Source organism: Nesoenas mayeri, assembly GCF_963082525.1.
Source record: "Nesoenas mayeri genome assembly, chromosome: 3".
NCBI lineage: Eukaryota > Metazoa > Chordata > Aves > Columbiformes > Columbidae > Nesoenas > Nesoenas mayeri.
In genome coordinates this window covers 97,654,436-97,667,006 of record NC_137544.1, presented here as the reverse complement: position 1 = coordinate 97,667,006, position 12,571 = coordinate 97,654,436, and the positions used below count along the sequence as shown (strand labels likewise).

At 36.4% G+C, this 12,571-nt stretch overlaps 1 protein-coding gene across 1 annotated transcript in view; it reads right to left on the bottom strand.

Annotated features, from left to right (window-relative positions):
• The window catches only part of CENPF (centromere protein F), a gene marked incomplete at both ends in the record, with an annotated part of 40,889 nt that extends 29,265 nt beyond the window's left edge, over positions 1-11,624 (bottom strand). The window contains 6 exons of the mRNA XM_080342727.1: positions 911-1,113; positions 2,636-2,903; positions 5,631-5,722; positions 7,527-7,642; positions 9,807-10,003; positions 11,463-11,624. Of these exons, the coding sequence (XP_080198853.1) occupies positions 911-1,113; positions 2,636-2,903; positions 5,631-5,722; positions 7,527-7,642; positions 9,807-10,003; positions 11,463-11,624 (1,038 nt within the window). The remainder of the gene's footprint in view (positions 1-910; positions 1,114-2,635; positions 2,904-5,630; positions 5,723-7,526; positions 7,643-9,806; positions 10,004-11,462) is intronic.
• Between the last annotated feature and the right edge of the window lie 947 nt (positions 11,625-12,571).

The following is a 12,571-nucleotide window of genomic DNA, read 5'->3' as shown; positions in this document are numbered from 1 at the left end:
ATTATACCCTGAAGAGATATACAAAAAAATGTCTTTTTTCCTATCTTGCGGATGAGTCGAAGTAGTAGAAAAAAAAGTTAAAAAGACAGATGGAAATACGAAGATTCAAGGAATTATGACATCTGTACACTACTTTCAAATTTGTCAAATGCTGTGAAAAAGGACTTTAGGAAGGTAACGTGACTTGATTAACCAAGAAAAAGAGACAACTGTTCCTAATTGTTATCTTTTGCAGCTTGAATTAAATTATTTTAAACACTGGCATTCTCTTCTTTGTGTGATTATGAGAAAAAATCTGAACCATTTCGCATTTTTATGCATATGTATTTATATACACTCTGTAAATTCTTGACTAAGCAAATTGTGCTGTCCCTATTGTTGTTTTTGTTATGAATCCAAAGTCCTTAGGATTAGGTTGTGAAATCCCATTTAGAAACTAAATAGATACATTCTCAGTCTTGCATGGCATTTTTACCTAGATTTTATTTTACTTAAGTAATTTACAATCCAAAGCCTATACACGCACAATATCCTGTAGTATAAGCAACAGATACTGCATGAGAGAGTCCATTTAAGGTCAGAACTTGCCACCAGATGTCATTGTTGCTCTACGCAATATGATCAGAAACTCTTTTTCAGAATTTCTGTCAATCTCGCCTGCTCATTAAAAAGATTTCTTCAGGTGGTAGAAGAAGCTTCCAGAAAAGGGTGACTGCTCATGAGTATTTCCATTTTTACAGGTAATATGTATCAAAATAACATATACTTTGCAAAACTTGATCCTCAGCTAAACACTCAAGAAACTTACCCAAGAATCTCGTTTCTTACTAAAATGGCTGAAAACTGACACACGTTAATACTGGGAATGAATTGTAAGGACAGCCAGAAGATGTGTGACGCAACATTTTACCTGTGTGGTAGCTTGATCAAGTTGTGTTCTCATTTGAGTCAGTTTATCTCTGGTTTTGTTCAGAACTTTATCCTTCTCTGTTAATTCCAACTTCATTCTGTCCAGCTGCACTTCAGCCTCTTGATGTTTATTCATATGGGATTTTGTCACTTTTTCTTGAGCTTCCAATTGTTGTTCTAGGTCTTTCACAGTGGAATTTAACTCTGAATTTTAAAAACAGTAAAGGTTAAGAATACTTTCTGCTTGGAAAGGTGCGTCTTCCAGGTAATCAAATTTCCAAGTGTCTACGTATTCTGAAATATTTAGTATGTTTGATAAAAACCCCAGTTCCTGATGCAGGCAAACACCCTGTAGAATGTTCAGCAAGCTAAAAACAAAACTTTCACCTCTTTTATACTACTACATCAATGAATAAAACTATTAAAAACTATTCAGACCAAAAGATAGTTGACTCTTTCCACTTCATAATATATGAGAACACAGCAAAGTGTGAGATCAGGCACAAATGCTGCAAAGGCAAGGACAATTTGTTCCTCTACTGTTTTGGATTTTTTGTTTGCTTGGGTTTTTTCTTGTTTTTAAACACAGAGAAAGATTTCACATGATGTATCTATTTTTTAATATTATTTTTAAAAGGAAACATAACCACTACAAACATTTGTTTGGGGCAGCTGTGAGCCTCTGCTTCAAAGAGGTTTTTCAGCTATTGGGTATCTGTAGACAGAGTATTTTATATTTTAATCTTTTTCCTGTCCCACAGCAGCATACCTATAAAGCGAAACCAAGTGATCTTGTCACAATATATATCATTAAGAATTTACCTTCCAAAATCCCAACGGTAGAAAACATTGATCGGCTACAGGGAGTGTTAGTCAGAATTACTATTATCTGGTAATAATTTTATTAAAAAAAAAAAAGTTTTCCTGATGCTGAATTTATATGGCTTCCGAGTTGAAAATGTTGCCTAGATAGAAGATTTTGAATAAACAGTTTGGAGAGTACAGGAACTTGTAAAAAAGTCCTAAATGAAACAGTGGAAAAGCTCGTCCAAATAGTAGGCTTAAGTAAACATTCACCAAAACCACAACAAACCATTTGCTCTCTTCTGACTATCAGATATCACAAATGATTATTTCTTCACGTCAATACGCACAATACAAGATATTTTGCTTTTTCGTTGCACTTTTGGCATCACACTTCATTCTGCGCTTCCAGTAACATCCAGTATGGACTAACTCAGTTATGTATTAAGCCTGTTCAATCAATGAATTTTTAACACAGGTGTTGCTTGGTCATAAATCTCAAGAGTCATACAAAATTAAAGAAGCAATATAATTGAATTTAACAGTGAGATGTAATAAATCCTGAAGAGTTTTTTTAACTCTGTTTTAAGAGAATTGTTCTATGAGCAATGGAATTATTGGAGAAGGCCATTTCCATATGATGTCCCCTACCCACCCCAAAAAATACAAACTCCTCCCTTCTAACTCTCATGCCCCCTATGTAAAAGATACCACAGGTTGTGGATAATCTCCATGTACTGGCTGATCACAGGAAATATACACACCAGCAGCCAACTGGGCTTGCTGCCAAAAGCAGCAACAGGTATCTTTCTCTTTTCCTCACTAAAGCACTAATTTCAATACCTCTCTTCTATCCACACATCAGCTTTCATGAAACCATATAGGAGACTGCCTCTGGGTTTAAGAGAAATATAGCCGATACCTTGGTTCTGTGCTCTTAGCTGGATCAGGAGTGAAGAATTACAATTCTCAGCAAAGCTGTTGTTGAGCTCGTTCTTCTCCGATATTATACTAGAATTTGTTTCTTTCTCCCATGGAAAAAAGGACATTGTAGAACTTCCTCTTGCAGGTGTTTCTTGATTTCTAGATGGTGTCTTTTCTTGTTGCCATGAAAACACAGATGAGGAAGCCTGATGCCGAGCAATCTCCCTGTGACTCAAAGAGCTTTGAAGTTGAGGCTGATTTATTTTCTGTGCCAAAGAAAAAAGAAGAATCTATCTTTACACAGCTCCATAGCCAACATATAACAAAATAATTAATTTGTTAATATGTAGATAATGGGTTGTGGTCACTTCACATCATGCACCAGTGCAAACTACTGATTCATAAAAATATTTTTTTATACTAGGTAAATTAAATAATTTTAACCCAGTATCCAAGAACAGCTGATATTTACAAACGTAAACCAGGATCTTCAAAAATGTTGTTTGATCCGTGTATAAGTAACAAGTAAAAAGATTTTCATCTTTGTCAAGATAATTCCCATAATTTACCTGCTATATTTCTCAAAATGAAAGTCTACATTTTCACATGCAAGTGCTGACACAAGTAAGCTGCAAGAAATATACAAGTCTAGACTAAAATATCTGACCCCTATTTAGTTCGTTTGGACAAACACAGGTAAATTCAGAGCAGAGTTATTTATTTAAACTTATTCACACAGAATACCCCAAAACTGCAGTAATAAAATACGCCAGGTACCAGCTTTCAATCTCTTCCTGCAGAAAAATTAAATAGAGCCAAAATAGTATGTGGGGGTTTTTCCTCCTTAAATGAAAAAAAACCACCACAACTCAAACACTAAAGCCCCGGTCATACTTTTTAACTGGACTTTCAAATACCTCTCATTTTTTTTTAAACTAAAGGCCTAAAGCAGGTAATACCCAGTCTGACTTCACAGTCCAACCAGAAAATATGTTGTTACATAGGAATAGCTGTGCTAAGACTGGAAATCTATGTAGTCGAGAATATTTTCACCAATCCTATAAAGTAACTTGTTTATAGATAAAGAATATAAAAACCTAACCATGCATATATTAATTATTCCCCTTACATGCCACTTAAATTCATAGAGTTTTGAGTCAAAAGTTGAATCCAGGAAATTAAAAGGAATTAGTAATAATTTTTGCTGAAATACTTTCTCTTTCGGATCTGTTTGTGTTTCAGTTTTTTTACAATACTCCGTGAAAAAGAATTCTGCCATTTAACACAGTACAGTGTACTAAAATACTTTTTGTCCTGAGCCTGCAGAGCTGCTATTGTAATGAGCAATAGGGAAAAATAGGGAAATGACCATTCCCTGTTTCCTCTCTTGATCCTCACTCATCTTTGTACCATCCACTTGTACCATAACTGTTTGGAGATGAGAAAAACAGAATTTGCAATGAATATTTGAGATGTGAGAGCCATTTGGTTATATATAGGCAAAGAATATTTTCTCATTAGTTCTTAATTCTTTTCCTAAAAAAATATTTTTTATCATTGCTGAACATAATACTGAAGTTTTCTGAGAACTAGCCACAATAATTGCTGAATCTCTTCCTGGAATCATTTCATTAAATTTGGAGCCTGAATGTACTGGGTATGCATATGTTTTCCAGATGCATTACTTCACTTTTTATATTTTTTTTTTTCAGTGAATTTAACTGACTATGTTAATTATTGCAATTATTTAGTATTACAAAATACTGTGTGGTCTCCAACCATATTATTTAACTCATTTTCAGATCACTAATGAATACACTAAATAGCACAGTCCTCTCTACCAGTCCTTTTCAGGCACCACTGTTATCGTTCCTTAGGTGTAAAAACTGACCATTTATTCCTAGCCTTCAATCTTTACCTTCACATTCACAAGAGCTCCCCTTTATCAAAATTGTTTCATTTTTTTCAGAGTTTTGTGGATATCCAACAACATCATACTGAGTCACACTTAACTCTCATATTCTTTGACTTATTCTTAAAAAAATAAAGACTCTGAAAGTATGTGAGGCACAATTTCCCTTTACACATAAACACTTGATCTTTTTTCCATACACCATACTTATGTATGCATCAATAAACATATTGCTTTAAGCTTCTAACAATTTGCCCAGGACAAAAAGTTGGCTCAACTAAACTACATGTCTAGGAATCAGCACTGTAAGCTTTTTTTTTAAAAAAATGGCATCATCTTTGTCACCTTCCAGTATCAAGAGAAGAATCAAATCAGTTGCACATCACAAGGATTCAGCAGTCCCACACTGCAGAGCCCTATCAATTCATGGGTAAATGTTATCTGTATCTGGTGAATTTTTTTATTACTATTCATTTAATCAATCTATTTTAAGACTACCTCTGACTTTTGAAGTTGTGCCACAGATTCAACCCCAATAAAGAAAGGCTCTGATATAGAAAACTTTGTAAGCCTTTAGATAGTAAATACTAAATAAAAAATTATTTCAGCTTTTCTGCAATGGCCCCTTTTTCCTTGAAGGCTTTCACATCTTAGTGATCTATTAGTCTTGCAGATTCCCTAATACAGTTCCTACTGCTTTTGTGTTTGAAATATTTACTAGTTTTTATTTGCTAGGCGGGCTATTTCTCATAATCTTTTCAAGGCTATTTTATTATTCTACCATATTTAACTTTGCAAAAGTTGCACTTTTTTCTTGTCCTTGCTTGCATGAGACTTCCAGTTTTTGAAGGATGCGTTCTCATTTTATATGTCCTTCTTTCCTTTGCTATTCAATTATGGATTTGTCAAGATTACTTCTGAATAGTAGTACACAGGGATTAATTATCTTTTCTTTTTTTTTTTCAAATTATACTTTTAAGGGAGGCAAAATATATTTCACTAGTTTTCCACTCTATTTTCCAAGCTCCCTCAGCAGTTACTTTCTTTGATATCACATCTACCATTCTCAAGAGATACTTACCTTAACCTGTATGTTTCTCAGTTCTAATTCTAGCTTTTTTCTTTCTTGTACTTCTTTCTTGTATTTTTCTTCTAATTCTTCAAACTTAGCATCTACAAAGACATGATCAATAATTCTTCATAATTTACCTTAGTACACATGTAATCTTTTCTAGCCTATTCCTATCATGGGAATGATAAAAATGAACAGCTATCAGAAGTGTCAGATCCTGAGGAAGAAATAACTGTATATGCAATATGTTCAGTAATTTAGGACCTCAAAAGTACACTGGTGGGATATCTGGAACTTGACATTAAAATGAAATCATAACTGCCAGAATCTTATTTTTTTAATCTCTCTCTCTGAAAAATATGTGTATATAAAATATACATATATACACACTTTAAAAAATAAATATAGGTAACATAGATGTGTTGCATTATATATACACATACACATAGATTATACACCTAAAAAAAAAAGTTTTCCTACCAGCAACCTAATAGCATTAATATTATGACAAAATGACAAAAAAAAATGCTTTGTAGCATTCCAAGGAGCAGTTGAGGGAGGCAATGATCCTATTCCACACTGCACTGGTGCAGCCCCACCTCTAGTACTGTGTGCAGTTTTGGGTGCCTCAGCACAAAAAGGACATCAGAGTATTAGAGTGTGTCCAGAGAAGGGCAACACTTATGAGGAGTGGCTGAGATCACTTAGCCCTCTTTTCTGAGCTGAACAAGCCGAGGAGTGATCTCATGGCTGTCTACAGCTTCCTCAAGGAGTGGAAAGGGAAGTGCTGGCCTCCTCTCTCTGGTGACCAGCAACAGGACACAAAAAATGGAATGAAGCTGCGTCAGTAGAAGTTCAGGTTGGACATTAGGAAAAGGTTCGTCACTGAAGAGCATGGTCAGTCACAGGAACAGGGTCTCCAGGGAAGTGGTCATGGCACCAAGCCTGGCAGAGTTCAAGGAGCGTCTGGACAAAGCTTTTAGTCATATGATTAAGTTTTTCGGTAGTCCTGCAAGGAGCAGAGAATTGGACACAATGACCCTTATGGGTCCCTTCCAACTTGAGATATCCTATGATTACACAACCTTAAAGAATGTAAGACTCCAGCTTTCAAATGAAAAAACGTCCCAGAATACTATTTTCAATACAGTTATTTAAATTACTTCAATCTAATCCCCATTTCAGGAGTGCCATGCTGAGTGAAATGTTTGACGTTGCCACTAGCGTACCCTTTTTCAGATATGTATAAAGATATTAAGAGGAATAAGAGTGCAAGAACGTATCTCAGATATCTCATCAGAGTAAGATTGAGACGCTAAACTCATAGAACATTTCTTCACAGCAAATAAAGTGGTAAAGAGCATGTGTAATATTGAACTCAGTTTTTCAGCATAGACAGCATAAGGGCATCTAGCTGTAGAGCAGTTCCCTAGTTAAAGAAACTTCTTTTTGGTTTCTCAGTTAATTCAAATAGTTTAAATCTATTTGATGTCGCTAATTTGAAGATAGAAGTGATGCTTTGAAGTGGAAACAGTGCATAAATTGTGCAGATTATCATGCACAATAATACTCTAAATAAAAAATAATTTTCTAAATCAATAACACATGACTGTTGACTGAATTTTAGTTGAAGTACCTATGGTACGTGAAGAAATAAATTTGCTCTTCACTACATGACGGGAAGAGCTGATACTAACAACAGGCATTCAAAAAAATTGCTGCAGTCCGTTGATGGTTATTCTTACTATTCCTGTCTATCAACATAGTGCTGAAGATATTTACAATAAGTGTTCAACCTGCACTAAAATTTTTAAACTTGGAATCTATGGTGCTGTGAATGACAGTCTTATAATAAGCTATGTAACAGGGACTAGGTAAACCAGTACAAGTGTCATGTTCATTTACCATTATGGCTTTGAACTGGTGTTAACGGCCCAGTAAAACTTTTCTGTGGGGTGCCACTGAATGATAAGTCTGCTACAATTGATGCTTGTTGACTTCTCTCAAGCTCACATTTGTATCTGTTTAGGAAAAAAGAAGCAGTAGCAGAAATTAGTAATGGAAAATAAAAGGTTATTATCTATTTTTAAGAGCCTGAAATACACAAATAAGTTACATAATTCTAAAAACTTAGTTTAAAGATCAAGGCAGGATACATATCCTGAATATTTTTAGGTATTATAACACAGAAATATGAAGAGTATATTTTATTTGCAGTTTCAACATATTTCATCAATTAGACAGCAGCCAAAGTTAAAAAACAAACAAACCAACCAACCCAAAGTAGATGAGAATCAGAACTCCTTACAGTCTCTCTTCATGAAGCCGTAGTCCAGCTAAACACACCCAAATCACTGTAAACACTGGTAATATAAGACACTTACTCTTCAGTAGGCATCTTTATGGTAGGAAATACACTACTTTTATTCTATGTTCTGTGCACTTTGAGAAAGCTATGCATACCTCATGAAAATAGAATACCTTCCACCCAACAGTTTATTTTTCACATGTACCATTTATATGGCTACCCAAAACACCACAGCAGACTACCCATTCCAGTGATTTTTGTAAGCCTGAAGAGGTACGAGCTCATTCATTGAAACCAGATAACTAGTTTGGAGGTTATACAGCAACTTTCCTCCTGCCCAGCGAATAGAAATTGATAAGACACTGATTCCAAGCTGCAGCCCATCACATTAGTGACCACACAACTTGTGTAGTAAAAGGGAGGGGAAATGTAAACACAACACCAAGATCTCCTCTTCTAGTGGCTTGTCAGTTGCTGTTAGGTGCTAAATGATCAGTTATCAGCATAAACCCAAACAGAACAAAATAAAAAACCAAAACTGATTGTCAAGATCAACTATGTGTAATAACCAACCAAGCCTTTGTAGTGGACAGCTATGTAAAGTAATACAATGGGAAGGAGAGAATTCAGTAAACTGAACTTAATTTTGGTAATAGATCATAGAATATCCTTAGCCCACAGCCTCTCTGGCATAATATTTGACAGTAAATACAGAAAACATGTGTGTGGTTTGATCAGCCTCGTTGAATCTCACTAGATTCCTCAACAGATCTCAGCAACTCCTGTGTAAGGAGTGGTAAGCTGGTGTTTCTACATGCCATAAATCGTGTTGTTGAAACTTAGAATCTTCTCACATTAAATACTTCAATTATCTTCAGGTTTCCCAGAGGGGTGGAGGAGAAAGGGGGGGGGGGGGGGGGGGGTGGGAAGGGGGAGGGTAAATCAGAAAGACCAACACAGCTCTTCTTCTTGACTGGCATCTATTAGGACACGTATGAGGCATACCACCCAAAAAACCTGGTGTCACAGACTCACCCATCTCTGTGGCAATAATTCTGCATTATTAGCACAAGCAGAATAGTTTGTTTGTTGCATAGGTAGGATACTCAGCCTTATTGTCACACACAGTTTCTAAAATACTTTTATTCAAGGATAGGGGGGTGCCTCTAGTATGAGAGCAAGTTTAACAGATGACAACATTCACTTCACTATGGGCAACTGTTCCTTTTGTATAATATCTTCTGCATTACAGAAGATTCTTTTATTGCATGAATTGCATTCCACCTCTACAGCCAGTACATTGGTACTGTCTCACTAATAACAATGTTTACAAGCTGAGGCGTTATGAATTAGGCACTTCTTTACCATAGCAACTAGATTCAATGATTCAGACATGACACCGTTGTTTTTGGCAGCTTCCTCTTCCATTGCAATAGATGTTCACACCTCCTTCTTCCAGGGGTCATATTTTATCGGTAGACTTCATCTTACAGACCAAACTGTCCATGTACTTTGTTGTAGCTCCAAGCTCTTTGCAGATTACTCTTACCAAGTGACTCAGTTATGATAAAGTTTTTTGGTTTTTTTTTTAATAACAGAATGAATGGCTCCTTTTTCACATGACACTGCAGAATTACCCCAAATTAAACAGGAACTATAGGTGCTAAATCTGTGTGCCACTTGAAGCAGTAACGTAGAAGTCCATATACACACATGCGTATGTAAAAACAGGACAATGTTTTGATATTTTGGTCACAAAATCTCAATGAAGTACGAGATGAAGAGAAACTACAAGACCATGAAGGACATACTAAATGAACAAAAACATGATAAAATAACCACTGTACACAGGTTCAAAACACACAGCAAGTCCTCACCTTTTCAGTTCTTGTTCTAGTCTTTCAATGTCTTTCTTGCTGGAATTCAGCTGCCCTGACTGAATGTTGACTTGAGATTCTTTTACTTGAAGGTCATGTGATATTTTCTGCTTTGCCTTCTCAAGACTATCACACAATTCCATCAAGCTCTGGTTCTCTCTTTTTAGCGTTGCAGCTTCATTTTTTTCATTTTCAACCTAGTTGGAATATAAACCATTTCAAAAATGTCTCAAGTCCTCTCTATGCTTCTGTGCAATTATTATTTTAATAACGAAGTTTATATACTGATATTTTCTTCCTAGCATTTCAAGATCCTGCCAGCACTGAAAATGTCAGATATATGCATTGTTTAAATATTCTTGGGTGTGAACAAAACCACATTTCCTAAAATTCAGCTTGGTGACATTAACAATTTCTATTTATTGACTAGATACAAGCTCATAAAAAAAATTCAAACCTTAAATATTAATAACCCACACTACAGCATGTTTCAAAAAGATGGACCCAATTTCAAAGTAGCATATGTCATGATGGCAACACTTTACGGTTACACAAAGATTTACAAATGGTTTAATAAGTTATCAAGGAGTACTCATTTGAAACTCTATGCCCCGCCCTTTCAAGTGGTAAGAGTTTGATTCATGAGTAGTCCATGGTTGCAAAGATATAGTGATTTCAAACTAGATCCATTTTTTGAAACACCCCATAGACTGTATTCTTCACTGATCACCTCGCTTCACTTTCGAGCCTATCATCTTCAACAACCAAGAATCCAAGAATACTTGGATTCACTAAACAGAGAATGCACAATGATTATCAGGAGTCATGGCTTTGAAATTGGAAAAGGAGCCCGGCAGTAGGGATGTCTTTCTCCTCCCCTCCAGCTTCTGCGGGTCAGGCTACATCTTTGCACAATGTTATTCTTTCAACTGAAAAGTAGTAAGTATTAGCTGCGGCTTCTGAGAGTTTTAAAGCACACCTATTCGAGTCACCCCTTCTTTTCATTTGGGGAGCACAGCACTTCCTCTGAATGGTTGAAACAAGTACCTGGAAACACACAGGAAGAAACTCGAAGAAAACTACTAGGCTTAAGTTTTGCTAGAAAGTTGTAGCAGCCTAAAGAGAATAAATGGCAACCTTTGTAAATTGCCTCTGAGCTGTATTCAAACATGACAAAAATAAATTGACTCAAACATGTCACTTCTGCTGTGAAGCATGGAAGGTGAAAAGAAAAAGAAAACCAAATCCCAAAACACAGTCTCTACAAAGAAAAATTGTCGAACTGCAGAAATCAAGTAAAAGATGACAGATATCTGCAGGAAAGGCGAAACAATAAAAGGCTGACAAGTGTGCAGCTCTGTTATACAAAACAGGCACAGTCATTACTAACATTTTTAACAGTCATAAAGTAATTTCTTCTCCCAATCATAAAGAGATGTGGGAAAGCCTTGAAATAAACATAAACATCTAGAGATGGACAATCATACCAAACACGTATAGGAAGCAAGAATTCTATTAACAGTCAATGAGAACTAAACAGAGAGAAGAAACAAAACACTAATGCACCCCATAACAAAAACCAAATAATATTTTTTTATAATTGTGTTTGGCATGAAGAATGGCATTTTAGGGAAATGACTGCAGTAACTGCATTACCTTCTGCTTCTGTTTTTGCAAAGCTGCCTCCAAAGACTCTAACTGGAATTGTCTTTGCTGACGCTCCTTTTTCAGCTTGTCTACTTGACTTTCCAGCTCATGAATCTTCTGAAGGACTCTTGGGGAGAGGCCTTCTTTCCATTCCTCCACAGCCCAGCTCATATTGACAGGATTCTTGTTCAATACAAAATGGATAGTACTATGCCTGAAACACAAAGACAACTACAATTAGACCTTGAAAGAGATTAAATAAGCCTCCATTTTAATAAAATTGTAAATAAATTACATTTTTTAAGCTTAGCAGTTGTTAAAATACAGTATTTCACAACCATGCAGGTTTCCTGATCTGAACACGAAGCAGCATCTTTTAATATTAGGCCCTATTTTGACACACTTTTGCTCAATTAAGATTTTTAAAACCTCATGTTAATCCATCTCCTAACAATAACAGGGTTTGTATTCTTATAATAACGTTTGACTGCTGTATTTCAGAAAGTTTCTCTCCACACCTTATTTTGAAATTCACACTGCAGAAAGTCATTAGCGCTTATGGCTGCACTGTATGTCCCTCTGTGGTGTTTAACCTGAAAGCCTTGCGACAATCCGTGGCTTTGTTTTAGGCAACAGCTTTGCTCTTTACAGCAGATTTTCAAGCCAACAGTGCTGAGCTTGGGGCACTGAGAATGTTCTTTACTGGCAGAAACAGCTGTACGGCACTTAGTCCTTAGACACAAGTTTAACAAACTCACACAATTTTATTTTTTGCTGTTGCAATTACTTCACCTTCAGAGAATGTGGCATTGACTTGCTTTCTCGAAACACCAGCACAGCTCAGAGATCATTTGTGAGAGAAGAATTACCTCAAAATAATTAAAATTAAGTCTCAAGGACGGACGAACAGAGCCCACCCGGGACTGGGAGGCTCGAGTTGTCACGAACCTCACCAGGTAGCACAACGTCCCCTCAGGGGGACACCGCCGTCCCCTCAGGGGGACACCGCACCACGACCGGCCGCGCAGAGACGGGCAGCCCCGAGCCCCCGCTCGCCCACTCACTGTCAAATGCCGACCAGAATGCAGCTGCAGGCACTCAAACCCCGGCAGTCAGGC